Source organism: Acipenser ruthenus, chromosome 26 (genome assembly GCF_902713425.1).
Source record: "Acipenser ruthenus chromosome 26, fAciRut3.2 maternal haplotype, whole genome shotgun sequence".
In the NCBI taxonomy this organism is placed as follows: domain Eukaryota; kingdom Metazoa; phylum Chordata; class Actinopteri; order Acipenseriformes; family Acipenseridae; genus Acipenser; species Acipenser ruthenus.
Window position 1 is genome coordinate 24,836,574 of NC_081214.1, and position 25,845 is coordinate 24,862,418.

Genomic DNA, 25,845 nt, shown 5'->3' on the forward strand with positions numbered 1-25,845 from the left:
ACATGCTTAAAATGAATAGTCAGTTTGTCCTGTTCTAAGAGAATCTGGGTTATACATAGAGGACATCTTCAAATCTCCGTTTGTTTTTCCATACAGAACCAATGTCACATTTCAAGTGTTACAGAAAAGACAAGTATACATTATTATTTTCTAATTATTATTATTTTATTTGATTACATTTTTTTACTTTCTATTTTCTCCCCAATTTGAATGTTGCCTTTCTTTACCCAGCTAACTGACTCAGGACTGAAGTCAACCGGCATCCTGTCTTCCTTCTGTCTTGAGTCTGACAGCTGATGTTGCCAGACCTCAGATTTTTCCTCCCTCGCCTACAGAAGCACAAAGACCAGCAAGCTCTTGATTACATTTCTCGACCCACGCTGCACATGGTAGGGACACAGGGGACCACAGTAAATATGATCATAGTCTACTTCTATAACAGTGGCTAATGTAACACTAAGTATTATGGCTGAGTTTTTACAGATTACTTTGCACTGAACTGAATTAAGTCCAGTACAACACATGGCCAATCGGTGCAGCTGGAATCACAAACTTCATTTTACAGTATCACCTGGGTTCTTCCTCTGTGTGTGTGTGTGTGTGTGTGTGTGTGTGTGTGTGTGTGTGTGTGTGTGTGTGTGTGTGTGTGTGCCAGTTGTTTGGAACTATTTGTTCTTTTCTTTTGGTTTAATACTGTGTTTCACGATTAATTGCTTAAAATGCAGAAACCACACGCAACATGACTGCATCTGCAGACAGCTGTTGCACATGAGACCAAAGAAAACTGGGAGAGCTGTTTGTACCACTTTAGTTTCAAGAATCATTTTTTTCAATCTAAATCTCTAAATGCGTCAGTAAAGGCAATGAATAAGAAGGAATAACAGCTTAATACCACAAACGCATTAAAGACACATTACTAGAGTCTCCGTCAAGTAAGAAAGCAAAGGTTTCTCATAGATCCCTTAGATACATGCTCCTATAACACTGTATTGCTATAGCCTGGCATCATTATTGTTTATGGCATTCTTTATAACTCATGTACCGATGCATTATACAGCTGGCTCTGGGGATCAGCCACCTGATCTCCCTAGACTGGAGCATCAGCAGCCGAGCTGGGAGTCAGAACCAGATAAATCCAGGGAGTAATGCAGGCATCCATCACATGGACCTCCCTAGAGCCAGCAACAATACAATCATGGTTGTTAGTCGCTTCACAATAGCGACCTGGCTGGAGCTCTGGAGGCAGCACACTCCCTGTCGACTCGCATGTTGTCAGCTGCTGTCAACATGCATCAGCATCAGAACAAAAGAAAAGGGGGTACTTACAGAGAGCATGACTTACAAGCAGCACCGCTGCAAGGATTTCTCTAATTATGGGGTCCCCACTCACCTGCAATTTTACACTCCCTTACATTTTAAATATATTATTTAAAACACTGCAGAGGAAGTCAATGTTAGAAACTATTTTATATGTGGGGTTCAGAATCTTACTTCTGGTTGTTTTAAACCTGCTGTACAACCCCACTTGCACAAAAAAAAAAGCAATAGAAATGTGTATTGTTCGATAGAGCTATACAGCATGTTGTAATATAGCAAGTAATAAATTAAGAAATACAATAATAATAATAATAATAGTAACGTAAGAATCACTGTGCATGGTTATGCCAAGCTGGGGTTTATTTTTTATGCTGGAGTGATCAAAGCGGCAGATTTAGTTTCCCAGTGACTGGCAAGCTTTTAAAAGAAAGCAGCTGCTCCATAGCATAATTACAGTCAGGTACAGGTTCCGTTCAAAATTCAAATGTGAAGTAAGACATTTACACAGAGGCGAGAAAGACAATTCGATAAGGTGCTTGAAACAGCTTAAAGCGTTTATTGTAAACATAATGTTTTAAATACACGTACAAAACATAACAAAATTTGAATCTAGCCACTTACAGAAGGAGAAGCACAAACGCCTGAAAACAAAATATTATTCGACATTTTCACAGGAAAATATAAGCAGCAGGAGTATAATAAAAATTTTAAAATAATTCTTGATTGCTTTAACAGTGAAAACACCTAAGCTTAAGTCTTACTAACGGAACAAGAAAACATGATGAACGGTTGAAGTCCATATCACAGGATTCAAGGCCTCAGCAACAGAACAGTGAAGTGGCAACTAAAGGGAATATAATATAATACAAAGTGTGGAGCAAAACTTTCAAAAAGAAGTATTCTTAACTATCTTGCTAATGCAGAACAGGACTGTAAGCAGCGTGGGTCCACAAGTCTATCTCGTGTGAATACAATACAACCTGTTTGACCAGAAAGGCTTTTTATGTGCTTTTTTTTTTCATTATTTTCTACTGTAGTGTCAACCCTGTAATCCGAAGCTTCTCGTGATCTCTGTAGCAAAGCATGGCAAACCAAATAAATACTGTCAGTGCAATAATTTTATTTAATTTTAGTTACAGTATCTTCAAATTAATTTATATATTTTAAACCATTTAAACTTATATTACTGTACTTATGATTGTGTCAGTGGACCACTGGGATAAAATCATGATGAATATTGGAAAATGTTTTGCAATCTAATAATTCCAACTTTCAAAATTGCCCTGACCATACTAGCCCTTCTAGAAGAAAATAAACAAGTGACTCAGCGGTGTGCAGCACATTGTACAACTGGTTTATGCCCCAGGACAAGTACGGCAGTGCCACTGGGGTATACAAGTGCACAGGTGTCAGTGTCAGAAACTCCTTTCCTTGGTTTCTTGATGGCATCAGCATTGGGCAAAGCTATTGCATATATATTATTAATATTTAAAAAAATATTCTCATTTGTGACCCAAGACACAAGCTTTCACTTCAGTCTTTTCCATTTTTAGAAAGCTCTTATGGTAGACATTTTGTAAATAGTTTTTTTTTTTTTTTTAAAACTAGAAACAAGCCCAATAAAGTTACCAAACCAGATATAAACAACTAAGACTTTTAACTCAGAAACTTGTAAGTAGCATGGAGTTACTTGATTTAGCATTGTAATGGTGTTTTTTCTTTTCTTTTCATATAACAATTACGCTGCTGAAGATTTGAGAATCTAGCCTACAGTATATTAAAGATGTCATGATGTTTAGGAATCTCAAATTGAACCTACATCAACTTTAAAATAATCTCACTTTTAATTAAGACATTCCTGTTATTTGGCCCTATTAAATATATATATATATATATATATATATATATATATATATATATATATATTCCGTGTCTTTTTTGATGTACAAACCTGTTAGTATGCATGAAACTGTTCTAGCAGTCTAGTGCACATTTACATGCACTGAACTTTATAAAAATGTCTTTAAATATTGCTCTTTCAATTGTAAATGTGCTTATCTTTCCCAGTCACGTTATTTGCATTCGAACATCAAAAGTAAATGGATCAAAGATCCAACACAGAAAAAAATATATATTGTGCGCTTTCAATGAAGGAGATCATTTTCTCTGCATGTTTTAAATTCTCCCGTGGAATCTTCCCCTGTCAGGCCTGTCAGATAAGGGGAATTAAGGCAAAGAAAACTGTAAAGCAACTTTAATACCATGACTGACAGCATATTTAATTGTGTAGCAATTAAACAAGTGGTAAAAGAACATACATTGAAACTTCAGAACTCTGGTATTGTACAATGTACTGTATACATCAACTTAACAAGTTACATGTTATAACTTACAGAAAATCCAACATTATAAACATGTTTAAGAATCCAGGAATATCTTGAATATTTTGTCACCATGTGCTCTGCCATTCAGAATGTCCAATTATGTTCCTGTACCGCAGCAATTCATCCACAACAGCTCAGGTGAACTGAAGGTCAGTGGGCATCCTCTGATCCCATGACTGTGCCTCCCCATTATGTGGAAGCGACAGAGAAATTGCAACACTCCTAGTGAAATCCACAGCAAAGATCAGGCATTCACAAGGTGAGCCACTCTGGTAACCAGTTTGGCTTATTCTGCTACGGCCATTTACAATGATGCTTAATTACGCAAAACAAGAGTGGTATATACTTTATGGCCTCCTATTTTGAGTCTCCTAAACCAAAAAAAAAAAAAAAAAAAGAAGTGCCTGTGGATATAAAGAGGTTCAAAATAACTTGCGGGCGTTTTGCGGTAAACAATGCACTTTCCACACCACTGCTTTTTGATGTAAGGTTTATAGAGAAAGTGTTGTTTTAGATGCCTGTGCTTCCAGTGCTCTGACTCATAGCAGAGTGAGAGAATAGGTAGGCTTTGAACAGGGAGCTGGCACAGTTTGGAGAGACAGCTCAGCAGTGAGCCTTGCTCTGATCTTAGACTGCAATGATAATGACATGACATCCCCCAAGCCTAACCAAAAACCCCTTCTTTTGTTTGTGTGCCTGTTATGACATACATGGCTTCGTGTTTTCTATGGTTTGCCGGTACAGCAAGCTTCCAGTTGTGTGTTTCGCTAAGGGGGAAAACAGGCAAGTCTCCAATGGGAAAACAGGGCCTCGCGCAAGGCTGTACATTAGGACAAATCATTAGTTTTTGCTGGGTTAGACATATACAAGGATGTCAAGCTACGGTCCCATTGTCATTATGTCATTATGATTTTTGGTCCAGTAGCCACATGATAAATGCTTTTACATGCTTGTATATCAGGGATGTACTGAAGGCTTGTCTCAGGCTGGGATCACTGTTTCAATTCCACGTGCATGGCAAAGCAGAGTTCAAAATTCTCATTCGGAGCCTGGTTGAAATAAAAACCTGGACTTTCGACTTTGAAAAGTTCTTCTTCAGTCTGGAGACGCGCACTGGAGGTCTTTCGTTCTATAAGCAGAATCAGAATAATGGGAATAAAGAATGGAATACGCTAGGAAGCAGACAACTGCTGCGGTTACCCTCTTACAAGATACTTGCACAGTCGTGGGTCAGATAAATGTTGGCAAATTAATAGAAAATCTTGCTAATACATTTTATTTGCATGTTGAATGATAATCCGCCAGTTCACATTTTTTGTTACTAACATGTTTTACCTTTTAAAATTGTGCTCAGTTAATCAATCAAGAAAATAGCTGGAATAATAATAATAATAATAATAATAATAATAATAATAATAATAATAATAATAATCATTTAAAAATAACTTTAAGTATGCATCATTTATTCAGTCAGCTCAATGTTAAATATTGATATTTGTTTTCTTTTGTATACAACACTGATAACAGTTCACCAAATTACAAAGTTTCTATATCTAAAATCCATAAACGAAAAATAGAGAACATTTGTTTCTGTAACATTACAGCACCAAGCAGACATATATTTTCTTATGTGACTATTTACAATGTACCAAACATTACTTTCAATATTTGTTTGAGGCATATCGATGATTCTTGAAGATATTGAGATGGCTACCGCAACTGCAGTGCAACTGTGAGTTGTCAAACTTGGTTTCATTAAGAAATATTTATTTTAAGATACTACAAGGTCCTTGAAGAGATTTGGCACTGACACTATAAGCTCTTTATAAACTATATCTAGTAATATGATTTCTCTTTAGAAAATACATTATTTCTTCCTATGCAGTGAATACAAACCCCTGTTCCCTTTTCAATATATACTTTTGTTTCTAGCTTCTAAGTTCCCTTTAATTCATACTAACAGCTTTTATTCACAACGGTTTTTAGTAATAACCTTTGTGGACCTAATTGCTAGAGAGAAAAATTGGAAACAAGAATGATTTTTCTGAAAAAAAAAAAAACTGCCATGCAACATGACAAAAATGGCACTTTATCATGAAAAAAATGCTTTCTGACATGCAGGCTTTGGTTTAGAATGCCGCCTATGGCTCGCCTCGACCCGTCACTGTGCTTCTAGCAAAAAGTCTTCTTGAAATGAAGAGGGCAGGTATTCAGCAGAGGGCAAACAGGAATGGGAGAATGCAATACTGTGTGCTGGTAAAGGCAGAAAACCCTGAAGCTTGCTTGGTTGTTCAAAGTGTTTGTATTGTGGGGTTCACGTTAGATTTAAACAGCTCATGTGTTTTTCGTTATTTTTTGCTTTGATATTATTTGTTTTGATAGGCTGGTAAAATATCTCACTACTTATCCCATAATTGTCTTTAATAAATATATGTAGATATTAATCTGGTTCAGAGACAACCTGCCTATTTAAAATCAACTACTAAGCGTGGTATGTGCTGGGAGTTTTTAAAATTTCCAAACGTTGGGTTCATCTAGCACAGCTAAACCAACATAGCAAGCCTAAACCTAGACTGAGCTGCTGTGCTGACAATGTCGAGTAAAATTTCAGCAACGAGAGATCCAGATATCTGAATACACTGTTTTACTTGGCATTACAATTCCACCATGCCCTAACAGTGTCCTGGATACACAGATTGTAAATTAATGGTTTAAACCTATATTTAAGCCTAACACAGTTAAAATGTAGTGAATGGGTTTAAATAGCAGGCAGCAGCAAGACTGTAATAACAGGTCTGTGCTGGTCTTTATATAGAACTAGTCAAGGAGAGCATCAATTGTATTTTTGTTTTTACTGTAAGACAAATGAAAGTTGAAGATCCTTTACACTTTCAACAGTTGCAAGATAATAATGAAATAATAAGTAATTTGATTTTTTTTTAGGAATTCCTTTTGCCACGTTGCAGCACTACAGTAATGAATGGGATTATATGATTATCCTGAAAAAGAAACAACAAAATGAAATAAAAAAAAAAAAAAAATGATGTTGTTTGTGTCATGTATGCAGAACCTCCAATGCCATTAGCATGCGTCACCTTGAAACCAAAACTAGCATGTAACTTAAGGTATATATTCAATACATAAAATACAAATATTTAAATATATGCTCTTTTATATTTACAATATGTACATGGTTTAGCTGCGTGTTGGTTGTAAGGTCATTCATAATTACTATAAGGGTTATTAATTTACTCAACTACGATTACTTTTGTAAGTTAGGGGACTTGATTAATGTGCAAAGTGTATATTGTTCTTATTCATTCTGAGTCTGCTTACAGAATCACTCACTCATTGCAGACAAGCGCTGTTATATTTCCAAATGATTAAAAAAAATAAAAAGCTTTTTATTGATTAAAGGTTTACCATAATTCTGGCAACCCCTTGCAAGCGTCTCTCTCTAACTTTACTTAGAGTGACTAAAGATGTGGACGCTGCATTCCTGACAGATAATAGATTAACTGGGATAACAATATAATCTGGGGTTATAGAAATTAACTGTAACTGGGCTGACAATTATTTATAAGCATGTCTTTTAGAAATTCAGGCCAGGCATTAACCTGACTTCACTAATCAAATTAAATTAAACAAAATAATCTGACCAGAATAACCCCACGGAATAGTATTTACCAATCACATCAAGATCTGAACCAAGATCAATACTGTGTGGTACCACACCATTAAGAATTTAAACTGCTGCGTAGAGACCTAGGATTACCTGGCAATTTTATTATTATTATTATTATTATTATATATGCTTGTAAGTGAAACGTAAACACAAGAATGGATGTCATATATAAATTGTGCTATCATATTATTAAATATAGTAATGGAATTTAAATTGTGTATATTTGGTGCAGCACTTTTCTAGCAGTGAGAGAGGGGTGTTTAAAAAGATGCATATTATTTCCAAAACATTTTTAATTCCGTTGTTGTTTGCAGACTACTGCACTAAACTCCAAATCCTTTTTTTAAAACAGATACAAACAGAAAAATACCAAACCTTTTTTTTTTAAGATAACAATTATAATAAAGTTTGTAGAACAGGGTCTAACTGCTCTATAGTACTTTCTGGAAGATTCAATTAGGAAACACAAGTGCAAAGTCAGCAGACACTGTTGCATGTCAGCAATGCACTTTATACTGGAATCTGACAGTATGTAATACACTGTGCACTAATACTCTGACTCTAACCTGAGGTCTTCACAAATTGTTAGTGAAATCTGGATAATTAGGACCAGCTTGCTTTTTAGCTCTGGGGTTATCTAGAGTCTATGAACTTGGGGTATGCATGTTAATGAAGGTTGCTTGGTTGCCGTTGGCATTACCCTCGCCAGCAGATATTTCTAGATAGCTGTTCATGCACAGAGAAAAAATGTTGCTGGGGTAGTTTTTAATAACACCTATCTATCTATTTTTTTTAAATTTTTTTATTACTTTGTAATTTCGGACGAGATACATCACTATTAAAGAAATAGCTCACTGCAGAGATCATGAAGATGTCTACACAAGACCCACGAGTTCTTGCACTGTGCTTGCCAACTCATCCAGATTGTACTTCAGAGCCTGTTTCATTCTCTATTATCAGTGCTGAGCTGCATGACACACAACACACAGGACGCTGTTTTGCATTGCTCTTTGCATGCTTTTGCTTTACACTGTACTGTAGGTCCCGTGCATGCCGTCTGTGACACGTGTCAACTTCCATGCAGAATCGTGGCTGTCAACGTGAAAGATCATTAATGCAGCAAAAGCACCGTTAATGCAACCGAAGTCCTGCTCATAATGTGCAGAGAGTGATCTGCAGAAGGGCTACTGTAGATAATGAAATAAAATATAGAATGGAACTACAATGCAACTGGAGGGAGCTGAATCCAGCAGAGGTTAATGTATACACAGTAGCTACATGTATAAAGTATCCTCTGTTTATTTTGCTTGGAATAGAATCCCTGTATAACATGTAAACCAAAAAAAAAAAGTTACTCTGGTCCCTCAATAAAAAAATACCCTGTCGACAGCATTATATAGCATTAAGAAATCATAGTTATTGGTGTTGATTTGGTTCCTTGACCCATCAGAATACCCTTGCACATATAATACCTGCATGTGAACTGACCACTCCATGCAGTACTCAGTAGTAACAGAACATTTAAAATATGTAATAAAATATTACCAGACTAAACCTTGCTTTGCTCAGCCAGAACAGCCTGCCACGTAATAATACTGACATCCCCAAAAAACAGCGAGAAACAAGAAAAGCAACAGAAATGCCCGTCCATAGCACAGTGCACTACAAAGCGCACTCAGAATAGCACGAATATTGAAATGGTTTTTCTCTTTTTTTCTTTTTAGATCGTATGTGTTGACGCAGTTCTCCCGCTAAGAAGAAGAATGATGTTGTCCTGTTCTGTTTCCTGAAGGGCAAAGCCGACAAGAAAAGAAAAGGATCTGAAAAAACACCAGAGTGTTTCGGTCAAGGATTTTTGCAAGTTCCAGGATCCATGGTAGTGGTAGCAATAGTCCGGCAGGCCTTTACGAAATCAGTAGCATTCCAAATCACATTGTTCCTTTTTATCTGCTAAGTTATTGATCAGTTTTTTTTTTAGTTTTTTTTTTGCAGTACAGTCCTTCTCAAAAAAATAAGGTAGTCCTTCTAAAAAAACCTTGCTGCTTCTATTTTTTAAACGGCGTTAACCTACTGAAGTTTTGCCAGAAGGGAGACTGGCTCCGTTTGGGTTCCGCAAACTCAAATACCTGGGACTGGGCCATCTGGACCATTCCGTCAGTCACCAAGAACTGTCCCTGATTCATTGGGTCCTGGGGAGGGGGGTAGGAGGGGGGAACTGACCTTGTTTGGCCCGCACCTAAAAAAAGAGAAATAGAGAGTCAGCAGATAAGAGATACTGACCTTTCAAAGTCGCTTTTCGCCTTCTCTGTAGTCTTTTTGTGTTACATATTTGTGTTAACAGAAGAGTACATAAAAGTGCATGCCATAACGGCAAATTAGTACCTCAAAAATCTGAGTAAATGTAAGCGTGCCTCAGTAAAAGACTTTGAAGTACTGGTGCAGAAACGAAAGATGATGCCTGTGTGCAATACTGTGATTTGGAAGCACTGCAGTACGTGGCTTTATTGAACTATTACTTCTGAAAGGGACACTCCATACATACAGAGCTTTGCAAGTGACGATTTTACTGTAACGATTGTGATAATTCATTTAGAGTCATCTGCACTGCTGAAAATATTGATCATTAGTGTGGATCTGGTGGGGTTTGGGTTAATCTGGTCGACTGAATGCTATTTGGCTGAAATCTGTGGTCTAACAAATTCTTAAAGGTATCATGGATGATGACAAAACAAGAAAGATCTCATCAAACAGACAATCCTTCATCCTCATATCAGGAGACAGGTGTATTTTAAGGTATGACTGAAGGGCTTATAAGCCCCACTTTATAAAAAATCATGTTCCTTTACAGACTTGATTGGGTTTGAAGGTAGGGATTCTCGCCGCTGGTATCCCATTGCATTGCATTTCCAACGTTACCCTGCCCTCATTTCAAAATGAAGGGGGCTTTTCAAATTCAACAATAAAAGCTGATGGCATTTCTCACATATGTGATTACAAGAAGATTTTATCTTTATTTGTTTTCAAGGGAAGGCAAAAAGAAAACCCTTGCTATTATTGTGAGCTGATCTCCTTCAGGCAGTCCCTGGTGGAGGGCTAACTACACATGCAATTAGGCTCCAGACACCACTTTCTCAAGAGAAACATGACTGCTCTCTTCATTAAACAATATTGAATACTACACTTCTGTCACATCAGCAACTTTCCCTTCTGGAATGATCCTTTCAGCTCTTTTATTCTTGTTGTTATTGCTGTCAAGAGATGGCAACGCAATAATTACCAAGAGCTGGTTAACGTTCTCAAATATTACAGAGACTAGCAGATAACCTGCAATTTTTCTCTCTTAGTTTTATAAAAAGGTAGGGATGCCCAGAAGGCTAAACTCTCACAAACTGTGTTAAGGTAACACATTCAAAGTTCTTTAAGAAAGGAAGAGAAACAGCAGTCAGTGTGTTATCTGGTACACAGTATCTTAGTTTCGCTCACCTTTCTGTTTACTGACTTTTCTCACAGTCATAGCTGCCTGTCTCTTCTGATACTCTGAGATTTCAAACCCTGGAAAATTAAGCATCACATAATTATTATAAGCACAGACCAATTCTGTAAAGTACTTACTGTTTCCACCCCGCAAATAATACAGGGGGAATTAGGCAACCAGTCAATAAAATAAGTCTCACGTGTACTGTGATGTTTCCATGTTTCTGGACTCTTACCTATCTTCTCGTCTTCTTGCACCATCTTGCGTTCTTCATGGAACGCTCTGAGCCACCGTAGCTTCTCCTCCAGCTTCTTGGCGAGGAATAAATGGATCTCCTCTGTGTCCTTGTTGTGCAGTTTGAAAGCGTTCTTGATGCTGACGTGGAAGTCATCATCACGGCTGTCGTCCGCGTCCATCACCTCATACCTGTCCATGTCGATGCGTCCCTTGTAGTAGAGAATGTCCCGCCGTATCAAGTCCTGGAGAAAACAACGAATACTGTCAGTCACCGACGTCCACATCGCTGCACGACTTGGCCCTGATGTATTACTCTGTAACCAACTGACATGGACACACGTCAAGCTTTCTGAAGGCAATTCAGAACGACAGCATCCTATGTAACATTCACTCTCCTTCCAAGGAAGAACCATATATAAAGGGTCCAACTGAACTGTTCCAAAAAAAACATGGAAATGTACTAAGAAATTGTCTGTCTTAAAATTACATGCCATGACGGTCCAAAATCTGTATTGCGTAACCACAGCGCTGAGTATTGCAATTCCACAGGACACTGCACTGGAGATTCTGTATGAACTGACTCATTGTTTGTGCATGCAAGACAAACAACCACAGCCTCAGGGCTTCTGGAATCGTATCCACATGCTCCCTGGTGCCAGCCCTCATAATCTCACTCGCCTCGTCACTGACAATCAATCTGAAACAAGCTGACTCTTTGAATTAACCTTGTGATACAGTACATCCAAGACATGCTGAAGAGCCTTCTGATCATTTCTTAGAAGGAGGGGGACTGTTACATAAGATGCGGTCACCATGTATGCTTAATCCTGTCACAAGACATGCATTCAAAATAAAATGCCTATATGCCAGCATAAACTAGGCTCTGAGAGTTTTACCTACTATCCCTTGATCAATAAGATCCTTTATTGTACCACAATAGCCAGAGAAAAGAACTGTTTTATAACACCTGACACTTGGTGGATTTCTCTACATTTAAAAACGCGAATATATCCACTGCAGGCAAGTAAGTACAGAAGCTTGTTAAGTCTGGCTCTGTAATCCTTTCCGAGTTGTGGGATTGTTTGAATTATTTATTTTCGGGAAGCCCTTCTCTGTAGGAATCTTCCCTCAGCACGCTCACAGATCGGGATTGTATATTCTCTTTCAAGTGAGTGCAGCACTTCTTCCTGTGAAGATAACATGGGACGCTTCACATTAAAACTTTAGAAACTTCACATCAAAGAAGATGTTTTCTGCTCCCATTTAGCAGTAAAACTCCAAGAACTCTTTCCTGGAATGAACCCACCTTGATTTTCCATGATCTCTGTTTATATGTAAATTAATATTTTCAGATTAGGAAAACAGTATCATGATCTCATTAAGAGTCTTAGTTAAATACCAAGTCTCAATGATCTGAGAGTAATCTGCAAGACGGTCTACATTATCCATACCAACATCTCAACATAAGAGTTCCCAAAATATTACATAGTGTAAAAATAGTATTAATAATATATGTGCGATATTGAACAACACTCTCCCACCTCCATGCCCTTTGACTGCTTGAAAAACAAATCGCTGAGAAACAAGTGGAGCAGAGAAGGCAAGCAACAGAGAGTAATGTGTTGACATTACCCAGAATCCTACATTACCCAGAATTGCCACATTAGCTTTCTATTTTGTAGCATGTCCTTTGTAGTCTTATAAACAAGGCAGAATACGCCCTTCATACAAGGGTAAATAATACAGATTACTGGGTGACCCACTTACAAGAAGCAATTAAAATACTGTCCACAAGCTAACAGTGCCTCGATGGTCAGAACAGCCTCATTTGGTACGCAAACATTTTGTAAGTTCAAATGTTAAAACTCAAGGTTCTACAATGGAACACGCTTCTCCAGTTTATTCTGTCTTGACCCTGATCATTTTGGTGGAAATCACTCCCCATCAACTCTTATTTAGAGCACTTCCAAGTGGTTTGACATTTGTAATAGTAAATATGGGATAGGACTTCCAGACTATGAACCTGGAGATCATTAGCAGATGGAAGTGTGAAAAGGGAATGGAATAATCATGCTGGAAAAGCCACTGAAAATAGTCTTAACAGTGACACTTATTGGGCTCTTGAGAAGATTCTGAATCCCTGCAGAGAACCATTTAGGTTCTTACCATGGGATGATTCGAGGCTTTAATCAGCACTCAAGGGAGACACTTAAAAGCTGCTTTGTGATTTTAAAAAAAGAACAGAAAAAAAAACACAAAAAATGTAAGTCGTAGTAGAGAATATGCGAGGCTTGGACAATCAGAAGCCCCTTTGTAAATAGGCTGTCCCTCACATAGTTAATTTGTTAAGCAAATGATATTCCTGACACGTTTTCTGAAATATATACAAACTGAATCTCCCTACTGACAGTACCATGGCCGATTATTATTATTATTATTATTATTATTATTATTATTATTATTATTATTATTATTATTATTTAGTCATTTAGCAGACACTTTTATCCAAAGCGACTTAGAGACTAGGGGGTGAACTATGCATCACAACTGCTGCTGCAGAGTCACTTACAATAGGACCTCAGCTTTATGTCTCATCCAAAGGATGGAGGTGCCTGTTATATTGTTCAACAGTGCATTAGATTGTCTTTTTTATGCACTTTAAAAAAAAAAAAATACAGTGGTAACAACCAAACTGGCAAATGAGTCATCTAAAAACTTAATTGCATGAGTCAATTGCATGGGGGGTGGGGGGTGAAATGTTAAATTAACACAGAGTGTAAGAATATCTACTGACATGGCAAAGCTCAGGGAAAAAAAGGACCTTCATTACAGCCCACGGGATACTCGTTATAGAACTAAAACTTTGCAAAAAAGCTGCCAATATAAACGGAAGAACAAAGGCAGTTTGCACAATGAATTATTAAGTCCACCAGATCTGCTGCTGCTGACAAGTGTCAGAAGGAGATTTTGTTTCAATGGCTTGCGTGCTGCGTGTTAGATTTAAAAATGTCACGATTTTCAATATTTGTCAGTTGTTTTGTTAAGTATATGGAAAACTGCAAAGTGGTATGTAATTCAATATGCTCACGGAATATAATTCAGCAGGTTTCATTCTAACGCTGAACTCGGAAGCCAGTTACAAGATTGGAAGTGGTAGTGGGATGAGCGCATCGGCAATACAAATGTCCCCCTTGAAATTGGGGATGCCTGTAACCATCTGCACTACCGGCATCTATATTTTTATATTTGGAACTTCAAAATATATTGTGACTTTTTTGTCTTCCAAAAGTTTTGGTGTTCTTTCTCTGTCGCATTCACGGTTAGACACCTTGCTTATTTAACCTCGACTCTAAGACTATCAATCATGCCCTCCCGTTATACTGCAGATGCTTCTTCATGTGGTGAAAAACAGAACATTTGCTTTGTGGATATTCCAAGATAAACACATTTCAAAGGCACGTTGGCTCTGCACAGTTAATTGAACAGGTTTGGATCAAGATGAAAGTCTTTCAGTTCACAAATTAGACAGGCACCAATGTTCAGACTGTCCCATGGTCCCCTGCTAAGAGTATTATCTAGAAGCTGAAGTATATTATTTTAGCTGATGCATAAATTACGGTCATTGTTTACTGGAATGTAATAAGTATTCAGCATCCCCCAAACACCCCACTGACTGGACACCTACTGCATGGCAGCTGTAACAAAAGCAGATGGTCGCTTTCTTTGCCATATCTTTCCTTTTCTGTTCCTGTGGTTATCTACTCATTTTGCGCATTTACACAGCACTCTGAATCCAAACTTACACAAAATGACACCCTGTCCTCAGCACGAAAAAGCTGCTATTTAAAGCCTTGTTTGCACTTAGTTTTAAAAAGCCCCTGCATGCCTCCAGCTACCCTTCTCTGCTTTACTGTGATGAGTCAGGGGGCTGTTTAGAGTGGAGCTACCATGATAATACATATCTGAGCACCTGGGAAGAGGATCAGCACCCAGGAGGCCAAGCGAAAATATCGGAATCTTCACCAGCTCTGCTTTGAACTACCTGGGATTCACACCAGCATCACTGAACTACATTCGGGTATCATGCTGTACAACACATCAGGAGAAAACCTGTGTCTCAGTACTGTCCCCATACTGAATAGCAGTGTACATCAGTATATGATTTAGAAATTATAAATGAAGACATATTATTGAAACGACTGTTTTACATTAACGGGTTTAAAGGGAGCAGTCAAAATCACGTATCATATATGTATGGTATTTGATATAAATCCACTACTTAATGTTGTAATAATTCAAGCATTTACCTTTAAATTCACCAAAACAATAAACTGCAACATTGAGCATTAGCTGCTATCTTTCAAACTGCACACGTCTGTTTAGCCCCTTGTTTAGATAAGCATGCGTATGGAGTAGTGGAAGGCATGGGTATGGAAGGTACCACAGTGTAAAACAGACCTATCTGCAAATACTGCCCATGCATGACTGGAAGAGATTCACAGCATCCCCTCACACGTGTTTCTGTAATAATGACACATGCTCAGTGTGCAGGGCCCCGCGGCTGACACAACGAAGCAGAGAATAATATTAATGGGGCTCTGGTTTTTCTCCAGCAGGAGCGATTTGTCTTTTTAATTTAGAAACGTTGTCCTGCTTCCTGCTTCTGAAACTGCTGATGCTAACAGTGTCTGTACCCACCCCCGTCGTCATGGGAATTACGAGCATCAGATAACAGTATGTCACAATAGTAAAACAAACTAGAATAAATTACTTTTATACTGTACACTGCTCAATTACAGTGGCTGTTCTGCACTCACAATCCCGGTTTGGAAGGGAATGTTTTAACAAACCCTAGAATATATTGCTGTTGTCCCTTTAAGAGTTACATCACTGGACCAGTGACCGCATAGGTTTTGCATCTTCCAAATAAACCGTTTAATTGGAGAACACACTGCCGTTATGTAAGTGATTGAGCTAGCTGTTTTTCCCCCCCGAAGACCCTGACAAAGTCATCTGGGTCTAAATATTAACTGGATCACAGAAACTTTTCATAAAAGTCAGTAAATAATAATAATAATAATAATAATATGCTACCTATAGTAAAGTTGACCTAAGTGGCCTGGTTTCCATCTCTGTTAATGTGACTACCAGTATAAGAGAACCGGACACTGGAGTAGATCACAGCTGCTCGGCTCACCTTTTTGCAGAGGACCAGTTGGTGGTCGAACAGAAAGAAAACTCTCTGCTGATTTCTTCCGTATGGTTGGTAAATCCATGACATCTCCCCAGTATAGATCAACTCTGAGCTTCTGTCCAGAATGTCATCACCCTGAATGGAAACAGAAGCAACACACAATGCATGGAAATACAGTTATACTACCCATTATCACAAAGGATAGTACACAATAATATATAAACACTCAAACACATGCATTCTGCGGTCCATCCACGCACTTTCAATAAAGTATAGCTAACTATGTACAGTGTGTATTTGCATTATGTCGTAACATCCACACTGAAATTTACAAATAAATGACTAAGTGTGTGATCGGTAATATTGATATTTCAAATGTTGACAATTATGAGATAGATAATTACTAGAAAGATCATTTCAGAAACAAAAGACCTACAACGAGGGTTTAATTTTATCATAGCTAATGAAATGTTCTCTGAAAGGTCTCTTCAGAATGCGCAGCAACGTTGTTAATTCTGAGTGAAAGGTTTCACTGAACAACTGGGTTCAACCTTAGCTTTACAACCCTGTAAAGCCGAAGTTGAAAGTGTGACATTCATTATATTGTAATTACATGTGTTATTACTGCACTAATTAGCACAATCATCAGTTGGCAGTAATCTGTAGAGGATCACAAGACAAGGGCCCAGTGATTCCCAGCCCACAGCTTTCATCACAGTGCATGCTGTTGCCATGACAATTCTCAAGCGATAATACAGACATTGCTTGTTTCTATCATAATATCTTATACAACTTCCCATTAGCCCAGTAGCCAAGGGCTACCATAATAAGAGGCTGCTTATGACAAAACAAAAACTCTTTCTCTGCAAAAACAAGAGCCTCCAACCAGGTCTTTTGTACATAGTGTAAAGCATCTAGTTAGGCTGCATCACTGCAGAATAGTTTTTTTGGTTACTAAGAACAGCCTGGGCTACAAGATGTCCTCGGGGTGCTGAATGTGCAACGCTAGCACCCCCGCTGGATCCCAGGGAACCACTGTGTTACTGGATCTTTTATTTATTTTATTTTTCAAGGATGAAACCTCAACGAAGAGTTTTCTTTCCTCGAGCAAAAGCTTTCTGCTTGCCGTAAAAATTATAAATAGAACAACGTACCACTTTGTTACTAATAAACTATTTAAAAGATAACAATTGGTGTATTCAACAGGTATAAATATTTCCAAAAAATCACTTATTTCAGGATGTTTTGGACAAAGGCCCTCCTTCAGCTGTGTAACATGGGCTGTTGTCCAAAACACCTCTTTTTAATATATATAACATCATCATCAGAAGATCTCATTAGAACACATGAAAACACATTTGCTTTCAGATAAGTCTATTTGAGGAATGTTGCTTTCTTTCAGTAACCTGAACCTTTCTTTCAGTTCACAGAGGAGTTACATTTAAGTCTAAGGAGCCTAAAACTAATGATATGAAAGCAAACATTTCAATTCAATACAAACTTTAAAAATAAAACAAACAAACAAAAAAACAACCAGAATTAGTTAAAGATTAACATCTAAATATTAATGTGTCTTTTTTTCATTCCTCTTTAACTTCCCCAGGGCCTCCCTGTTAAAGGAACGTGTGTGTGTGTGCACAGCCTGAGCATTCAATCAATACCTTTATGCCAAAAAGGTCTTATGTTGCAAGATTAAAATTATCTTCAACCTAATAAGAGTTTAAACAGGGCTTGAAAAAAAAAAAGCCTTCCCACAAAATCAAACTAGTCGACACATAAAACAAATTAGAAACATGTTGTCACGGTCTTACAAAGGCGCGGTGTAAGAGTATCTAATCATTTGTCTGCTTTTGTCTCCTTGGTAATTTAGATATCCATGCATCTTTTCTTGTAACAGGGTCCCTCATTATCATTATAGAAGGATATTCTGCATACTCGAGGCTCAGTGTGATTGATGAAATTATCAGTCATGAACACCTCCCGGCTTATTAGCAAGGTCACCTTTACTTTCGGTTTACAGTGACACGCGACATGACGTTAAATTGATTCACTTACAATCCCTTCATCGGAGAGAGCCGGGATCCGGATGTCTTAATGAACAGCGTGTCACTGCAGGAGGAGTTGTTGCTAATGAAACACCTTGTCACTTACTGTGTGGCTCGTGAGCAATAATTTACCTCTCCCATGCTGTGTTAGATGAAGACTTGTTTAAGTACACTGCGCTATCCAGAAGCTACACAGCAAGAGAACTGATCTATATTCTAGAGCTTCTGTCAAACAGGATACTTGAGTGATGGAGGTAAACGTGGAAGCACATATATGTCTTATGTATGCAAGCATGATGTATTCCTAGATCATAACTGGATGAGGATCTTATTGAGCAAGTGAAGTGAATGGCAAAGATATGGAGATATGACTTTAAGGGTTATAAAAAGTCAATAACGCATCTATGAATGTGTTATAAAAGGATGTTTTACAATACATAAGACTGTTATTACTAAGAATAACAGGATTTAGCAATTGTAAGAACATGTAATTAAGGCGTAAGAAACCCTTAAATTACCTTGTAACACAACACTAGCAGTGTGTCATTAAAATGCTATTGTAATAAACTATTATTGTGTGCTAGTAACTGTTAATAACATATTTATAGATATGTATTAAAAGTATCTTTAAAGTAAAGTGCGATCGATATGCTTTGGGGTTGTAGATCAAAAGAGATCAAAGACAATTTCCACAGTAACATACCACTAATATTCAACGATTTGCTTCCGTGAATTTGAGGACATCCTTAAACCTTGGTAAAATGAGTTTTGGGTCATCATATGTATGAAGGTACATTGTACTTTCTGGAAGTCAAAGGAATCACTGTTCATTTGTGTCAGTGGGAACCTTTACCTCAATCCCTATGGTCCCAGGTGCAGATATACAGTACAATCTGCCAGCTCCGATTCAGCATGCCGTGTGGGGAGGCGGGACTGTACAGTTGGCACAAACATCTGACACATCTTGAAAAGATAGGTGTTTCAACACTGATGCCTTATTTCTCTATTTTTAAATCGACGCCTTACAAATGGACAGGAACGTCAAGTAAATTAGCACATACCGTTGGAAGTATCATAAAATCTCCACCAAACGGGGAACCCAGACTGTCCCTAATGCACCGTCTTCCTCACATAGTATCCATAACTATTAAACACTCCACAGTGCTGAATTCAGAAATACTAAAAGAAACTTATATTCAATGGCAGGTGTTTCGACAAGAAGTCTTTTTCAGTATCGAATGTCATTAATTTAAGTTTCTTTTAGTGTTTCTATGTCCCTAATATAGATTTTTTTTTCCTCCACCTGGTTTTTGCCCCACGAACTGAAGTCCTTTGTCCGTGGGCCTCAGCTTAATGAGCCATCTGCCTGTTATGGATTTTTCTTTGGTACCATGTGGATGGCACATGAGCTACCCTGTGTAGAGGATTAATGCTATAGTGGGAAAGCACTTTTAGCATTTGTAGCATATGCTGCTGCACATTGACTGCCAGCCTGCGGTCAGGAAGACTCCAGGCTTTTGGTTATACCTTAAATGAATCACTACGCACAGAACAAATACTACCACACAGTGCCCTTCAACACTGTAAGCAGGTGGCTTTCTGCTGAACAAGAACAAAAGCAGGAGAAAATGTACTACTGTCAGATTCGCACAGTCAGGGACACCTTTCCCCAGAAGGGCTGAGAATAAGAAACGTGAATAATAACCTGAAGCAAACTTAAATACTGAATATCAGGCAGAAATAATTCTTCTCTCACAGAAAACCACAAGTGCAGTTTCACGTATTACTTCCCAACATTTCTTAATTAAAAATTAACTGGGTACCATTGAGCCCCCTCACTAAGTTTTCTGTCAGACCTTTGGGTTTTCTGTGAACCTGAATTATAGCATTGTTAAGCCATGAAATCAGGCTAAAAATCTCAAACAGAGATCTCAGTTGGTATGTCCCATGATCTAGCCATTGGCAAGCAGGACTGAGGAAATGCTTACTCTTAACACAGATAATAAATATAAATATATATAAATAAATAAATAAATAAATAAATAAATAAATAAATAAATAAATAGGTCCTGAACTCCATAACTAAATGCTTACATATTTTATTATATGAAGCCCATAGTTGACCAGATGAGGTTTCGGTTAGGGCCAGCCAGATAGCCATGTGGTCCTGCACGTTCAATAAAAGCCTGTAGAGACAGTGGTCCACCTAGCACTGCGGCTAATGTGAAACGAAAGCTGCTGCTGGCAATACAGCTTCTCCAAACGTCAATACCGAAGAGCCACAAAAATCTATTTTTAATCGCAAGCAAAGCTTCCTAAGTCAAAATCCCAACTGGGAATCCAAGTCGCTCAGTGGCCCAATTCCCATTTTCTAGATGTGGCATTTTCAAAGATGTAATATTGATCGGTCAGGACTGTGAAAGAAGACCACGCTGTTGACTTTTGCCTCCCGGAAGGCCTGTTTCAAACCCGACATGCATTTTTAAACTCCAGTAACCTATGAATATTTCCCTTTTATTACATGTCATCTTTAACTAGGAAGCATTATTGATTGAGCTATCAACAACCAGCAAGAGAAAACAGGGCCCTGAGGTACGACCCTTCCGTACGGCACCCGTGACGTTTGCTACGGAGCCAATAACTGTTAATAAAAGCGATTAACACTGAACCTCACTCAGGCATGCGCGCTGTAGTAATCGTAAGCAGAACCACAGCTAGTCTAGCACCCATACCTCCCATTCCAGGACAGAGGCCTGCCACTGTGCGATCTTGTCGATATTCTCCAGTCTCCTCTTCCGCTCGTTTATCTGCTGGGTTACATTTCTCATGACAGCCAGGCCTGCAGCCACGTATCTGTAGTCACTGAAACAACGGACAAAATTACATTTACACAGTGCTTTCCATACTCAAAGTGCGGTACAAGACAAACAAAAGCAAGTCAAAATAAAATACATTTGTGTAGAGAAATAAGAGTATAAAGAAAGCAAGATTAAAAAATTACATGTTGGTATAATATAAAGTAAAAGGAAAGAAGAGTACACATTTTAAAACGCTGTTTAAAAGTTAATTTTAATAAAGTGAAACTATAAAAGTATGTTTTTAATTTGGACTTAAAACCATTAACTGATGCACTTCTGAGAGCACAGTGACTGAAAGCTCTCTCTCTCTCTTACTTTTTGTTGACCTCTTTTTGATTTTCTATTGCAGTTTTATTATTCGCCATGCTAACAAACTGTTCTGCATTTCTAGCCAGTTCTAAACAGATGCCTAAACAAATAAAAGCTGAACTAGTTCAGGGATTGCAGCGGGCTTCGGATCTCTAGTGTGATAACCTATTTTCCTGTTCTCATCCACACAAAGCTACCAACCTTCCCCCTTGCATGAGGGGAGTCTGTGTCTTGAGACAGGAGGTCAAAAATAACATATTTATAGCATTGCATAGTCATTCCTTTCCTGTATGAAAGTGTGAAAATGGAAGGTAAATTTTGTCAGCTCACATACAAGCTCACGGTGAACAAACAGTCCTGCAACCGATTATTCAAAGCAGCTGATTAAATGCATGCCTGGGTTCCAGTGTCACTTGAACTTTACTCGTGTCATTAGTGTCAAACAAAAGACTCTGTGCTCGTACACAAAACAGCACAGGCTTAATTCCAGGACCTGTGCTCTAGGGTCTCCTTGAAAGTCCCCAACCTAATTGGGGCTCCATTGATTAGATGCTTACTAATCTTACAACAGTTAAAACACAGCTCAACTCGGTAAAGAAATATCCAGAACTGAAATATCCAAAACTGTAATTGCCACAGTAGCTTTTCTTTAATAATACGAATACATATTTAAGAGGCACTTTTTATTGTGTATTAATTTAATACTAACACTCTAGTAAGAAAGCTTTGTTTTTCTATTGGTTATTTACAGAGATGAGTTGGCGGTCGTGTTATTTAGACTTGTGAAAGCTTTAAGTGGGTTGTATTGTATAATATCCTTTTAATGAAGGAACAGAAAAACCTGAGATGCTATTTTTCAAAAATAATGGTGCTTTTTTTCCCCCCAAATTAAACAAGAAAAGAAAAATCTTCTGGAAGAAAACTGATGATTCTTCTCTGTGATCACAGTGATGTCGACTGTTTGAAGGTTCATCTGTATTTAGCTGTAAGCTCTGGGGCAGCTTTTGCATGGTTCACCGAGACGGTTGACTGTGAATTGTTTTTCATTTTCCCCCTTAAACTAGATCTGAAACAGTTGACATTTAATTGGATGTGACAGTAGAAAATTGATTCTGACAGTGTTTCATTTCGTTGAATCATTTCACTGGGTGACTTGCGTGGTTTGGATTTTTGTTTTGTGGAAGTTAAAAACAGACTAAATCATTTGACACATCACTAATTAAATCAGCAGAATAAACACTCACTATGGCATGCATTCTTAGACAAAAAGACACTTGTAGAACTTCTTACATAATTACAGATTCCTATTCATCATGCTTTAACTCAAGTTATTTACATTTTTTTATAGAACTTTTTTTTTAATGAAGCCAATCTTCTTTTTTAGATATATATATATATATATATATATATATATATATATATATATATATATATATATATATATATATATATATATATATATAGTAACAGAGCAAGGGCTCTGCATGTAAATAAAGTCTGGGTGATTGTGTGTGTTTTGGTGGTGGCTGGCAGGGACGGGGTTAATTCCTGTCCCTGCCAAAAACATGTGAGAATGTGGCTGTTCCCAAACAAAGTAACTGGTGTTAATTGGGAACAGCCACATACTATAAAAGAGAGCATCCCGCGCCATTAGAGGGGGAGATCACCAGGGAGTTGGTTTAAGAAGAGTGTTTGCTGGGGAACTGTCTGTTAGAGTGGTTGTTGACAGGTAAACGGCTTAGCTGTCCTGTGTGTTAGTCAGGGAAGTTAAAGTGAAGGTAGGCTCTACGTTTGAGCTAGGCTTTTTGTTTGTTTTGTTTTGTTTGTGTTGTGAAAATTAAAAGTGTGCAGAAGCGCTCAAAAATCAAAGTTCTGTGTCTGGGTCTATGTTTTTAAGGGGCAAACGAACCGACGACAGAGAGATTACATTACTCTATATATATATATATACATATTATATACTTATAAAACTTGTAAATTAGAAGTTGAATAGGATCCAAAGTCCCTTATTACATACAGCTAAATGAAGTACATGTAGTTACAATATAGTTACCATTTACCAATATTTACTATTGTGCATGCACTTCAAACATTATGTACTTTACTGAACATATCCTGATCAACCATCTGCATTAAATCTAAGGAATTGTAATACTGCACTCACTATGTAAAATGTATAGTGTATGTGAAAAACAGAAGCTCAGCTATGGTTGGGCGGCTGGCTGCTATAATAAATTAATTCAAACTGAGATGAAAAAGAAAATAAACCTAAAGCTGACATTTTTGTCGATAACGCTTCTTCTCAAAATACCCAGGGGGGAGAAATAACTACCAACGTTGTTCTCTGCGAGGTATTCTGTGAACAAAAAGCGGTTTCAGAATTATTTTTTTCAGTGAAAACCTCAATTTCAAAACATACCACAAACTTGTAAATTCCACCCTGCCTGTGGAGCCCAGTGACACCCTCAAATAACTACATGTTCCATCTCAAGGTCTTCCAAGGGTATGACACTGAAAACGAGGTTAGGTCCTGGTTTTCAAAGCCTGTGCATTAACTCAAACTGCGTAACTTACTGTAGAGCATTTAAGAGTCATATTAAGAGTCATAGACATCGAAAGGTTAACGACTGCACTGGGCACAGCGAGTGGGAGACAAAAGTGTTTTTTATACCGTTCTCTCCAAGTACACTTGATGCATATTCTAGCTATAGATTTTATATGACAATTGCTTTAGTGTTCCCTTTTTTATTGTACTGTATTTTAATCAGTTACGTGTCAGTCACTAGGCTGGACCATAGGCTTCTGTCCCTGTGCTATTAACAGGATCCTTCGTGATGTTTGTTTTCTGTTTAAAACAATGCAGTCAATTAAATATCAAATAAATTGAAACCCAGGTGTAGATTGGCTCTAAACTGACCCCACTCATTTGCATATCCCTTTAACCCTTTCAGTCCTCAATTAGTTTTTGTTGACATTAAATTATATAATTAAAAAAGGAACTCCTTTATTGAGTATACATTTGAACTGGCCAAGACATTTTTTTGTACATATATTTCTACACTACCTTACAACCGTGAGGTTCCAACGTGATTTCCAACGGCATATGTTAACATACAGCATACTAAGATAAGGCTGCACCTTGAGGTACCCCAGGACTGAAAGGGTTAAAGGAACAGGGCTCAATGTTTTACGAGTCCTTTTCTCTATTCAGATAATGAAGCTTCTGTGCTCCCTGTTGATGAAGATTGTAATTGACACGTACGTTATGATACAGACGGGAGTCTCTTCACATTGTTCGTTTTACATCACCTAGATAATGTCATCTGCACGCAATGACATCTCACCAAGGAAGGGGTTATGGAAAATTTGAAATGCAAGCAGTTACCTGTGGTCCTGGGCTGTGTACTTGAGCAGCTCTGCCAGCTGCAGGGGGTACTTGCAGATCTTCTGCACAGGCGTGAGGAGGAAGCCATCGATGGCGATGTCGATCATCTGCTGCAGCAGGCGGCAGGCTTCGAAGAAATGCTGGTACCTGCCATCTTTCATTAGCTTGGAGAGCTCCATGCATGCGTCCAAGTGGTTATTACAGTACTCGGAGTAAATCCAGAAGCCGTCTTGCTGCAAAACAAATAAGAGAGGCCCAGGGAGAGGCACATCAGGCAGGCAGTGGATAGAATCAGCCTTCTCTACCAGTGGTGGAGTGCAAATTAGAGCAGGAAGCTGAAGGAGTGCCGGGCAGCATTCTCAAACTTAAAGGTTGACTCAGGGCTGTCTTAAAGTGAGTAGTTTCTGTGCCGTGGCCCCTACAGATGCATTTAAAATTATTTTTCCAGGACAAAAGTCTGTGCCTTTGCCAGTGGCGGCGCAATGTGGATGTTGTTGAAAAACAAAAACCCAACAACAACAACGATGAAGGTTCAATCGCGCAGTGCCAAGAGTAGAATGTGCCCCTCTGTCATTGGCGGCTATACAGGACATTAACTGTAGCAGTATCATTAGAGTAGTCTAGATAGCTGCTTGACTTCACAGAAAGCACAGATGATTGATGGAGTGCTCCACACCTGTATTTCAGCTTGTGTGCAGAACAAACTGTAAATGTGCTACTAAATGTCGGGCAGCAGTTCCACGTGACTTTTTCAGCTGCCGTAATTAATAGAGAAAATACACTTAATGTTGCGCCTAATCATATTTCTTTGCTATAAATTTCAGTTAACATAGTCCACAATCAATAAAGGGAAGGGCCGGGGTGGCTGTTCTTGATTTGTTGACTGATTGATGAATTGTGGAGGTAATAAATATCTAAAGCATCTGCTTCTTTAATCGATAAACTCATTTACATTG

At 38.0% G+C, this 25,845-nt stretch overlaps 1 protein-coding gene across 6 annotated transcripts in view; it reads right to left on the reverse strand.

Moving 5' to 3' along the window:
* Window positions 1-1,853: 1,853 nt before the first annotated feature.
* Window positions 1,854-25,845, reverse strand: part of LOC117430635 (rho guanine nucleotide exchange factor 9) — a 76,201-nt gene continuing 52,209 nt past the window's right edge. For all 6 annotated transcript variants that reach the window (XM_059000987.1, XM_059000988.1, XM_059000989.1 and 3 more), the window contains 6 exons: window positions 24,890-25,122; window positions 21,070-21,199; window positions 16,296-16,427; window positions 11,097-11,340; window positions 10,870-10,938; window positions 1,854-9,622 (listed from right to left, as the gene is read on the reverse strand). In XM_059000987.1, coding sequence (XP_058856970.1) covers window positions 9,432-9,622; window positions 10,870-10,938; window positions 11,097-11,340; window positions 16,296-16,427; window positions 21,070-21,199; window positions 24,890-25,122 — 999 coding nt within the window. In that variant the 3' untranslated portion in view covers window positions 1,854-9,431. The remainder of the gene's footprint in view (window positions 9,623-10,869; window positions 10,939-11,096; window positions 11,341-16,295; window positions 16,428-21,069; window positions 21,200-24,889; window positions 25,123-25,845) is intronic.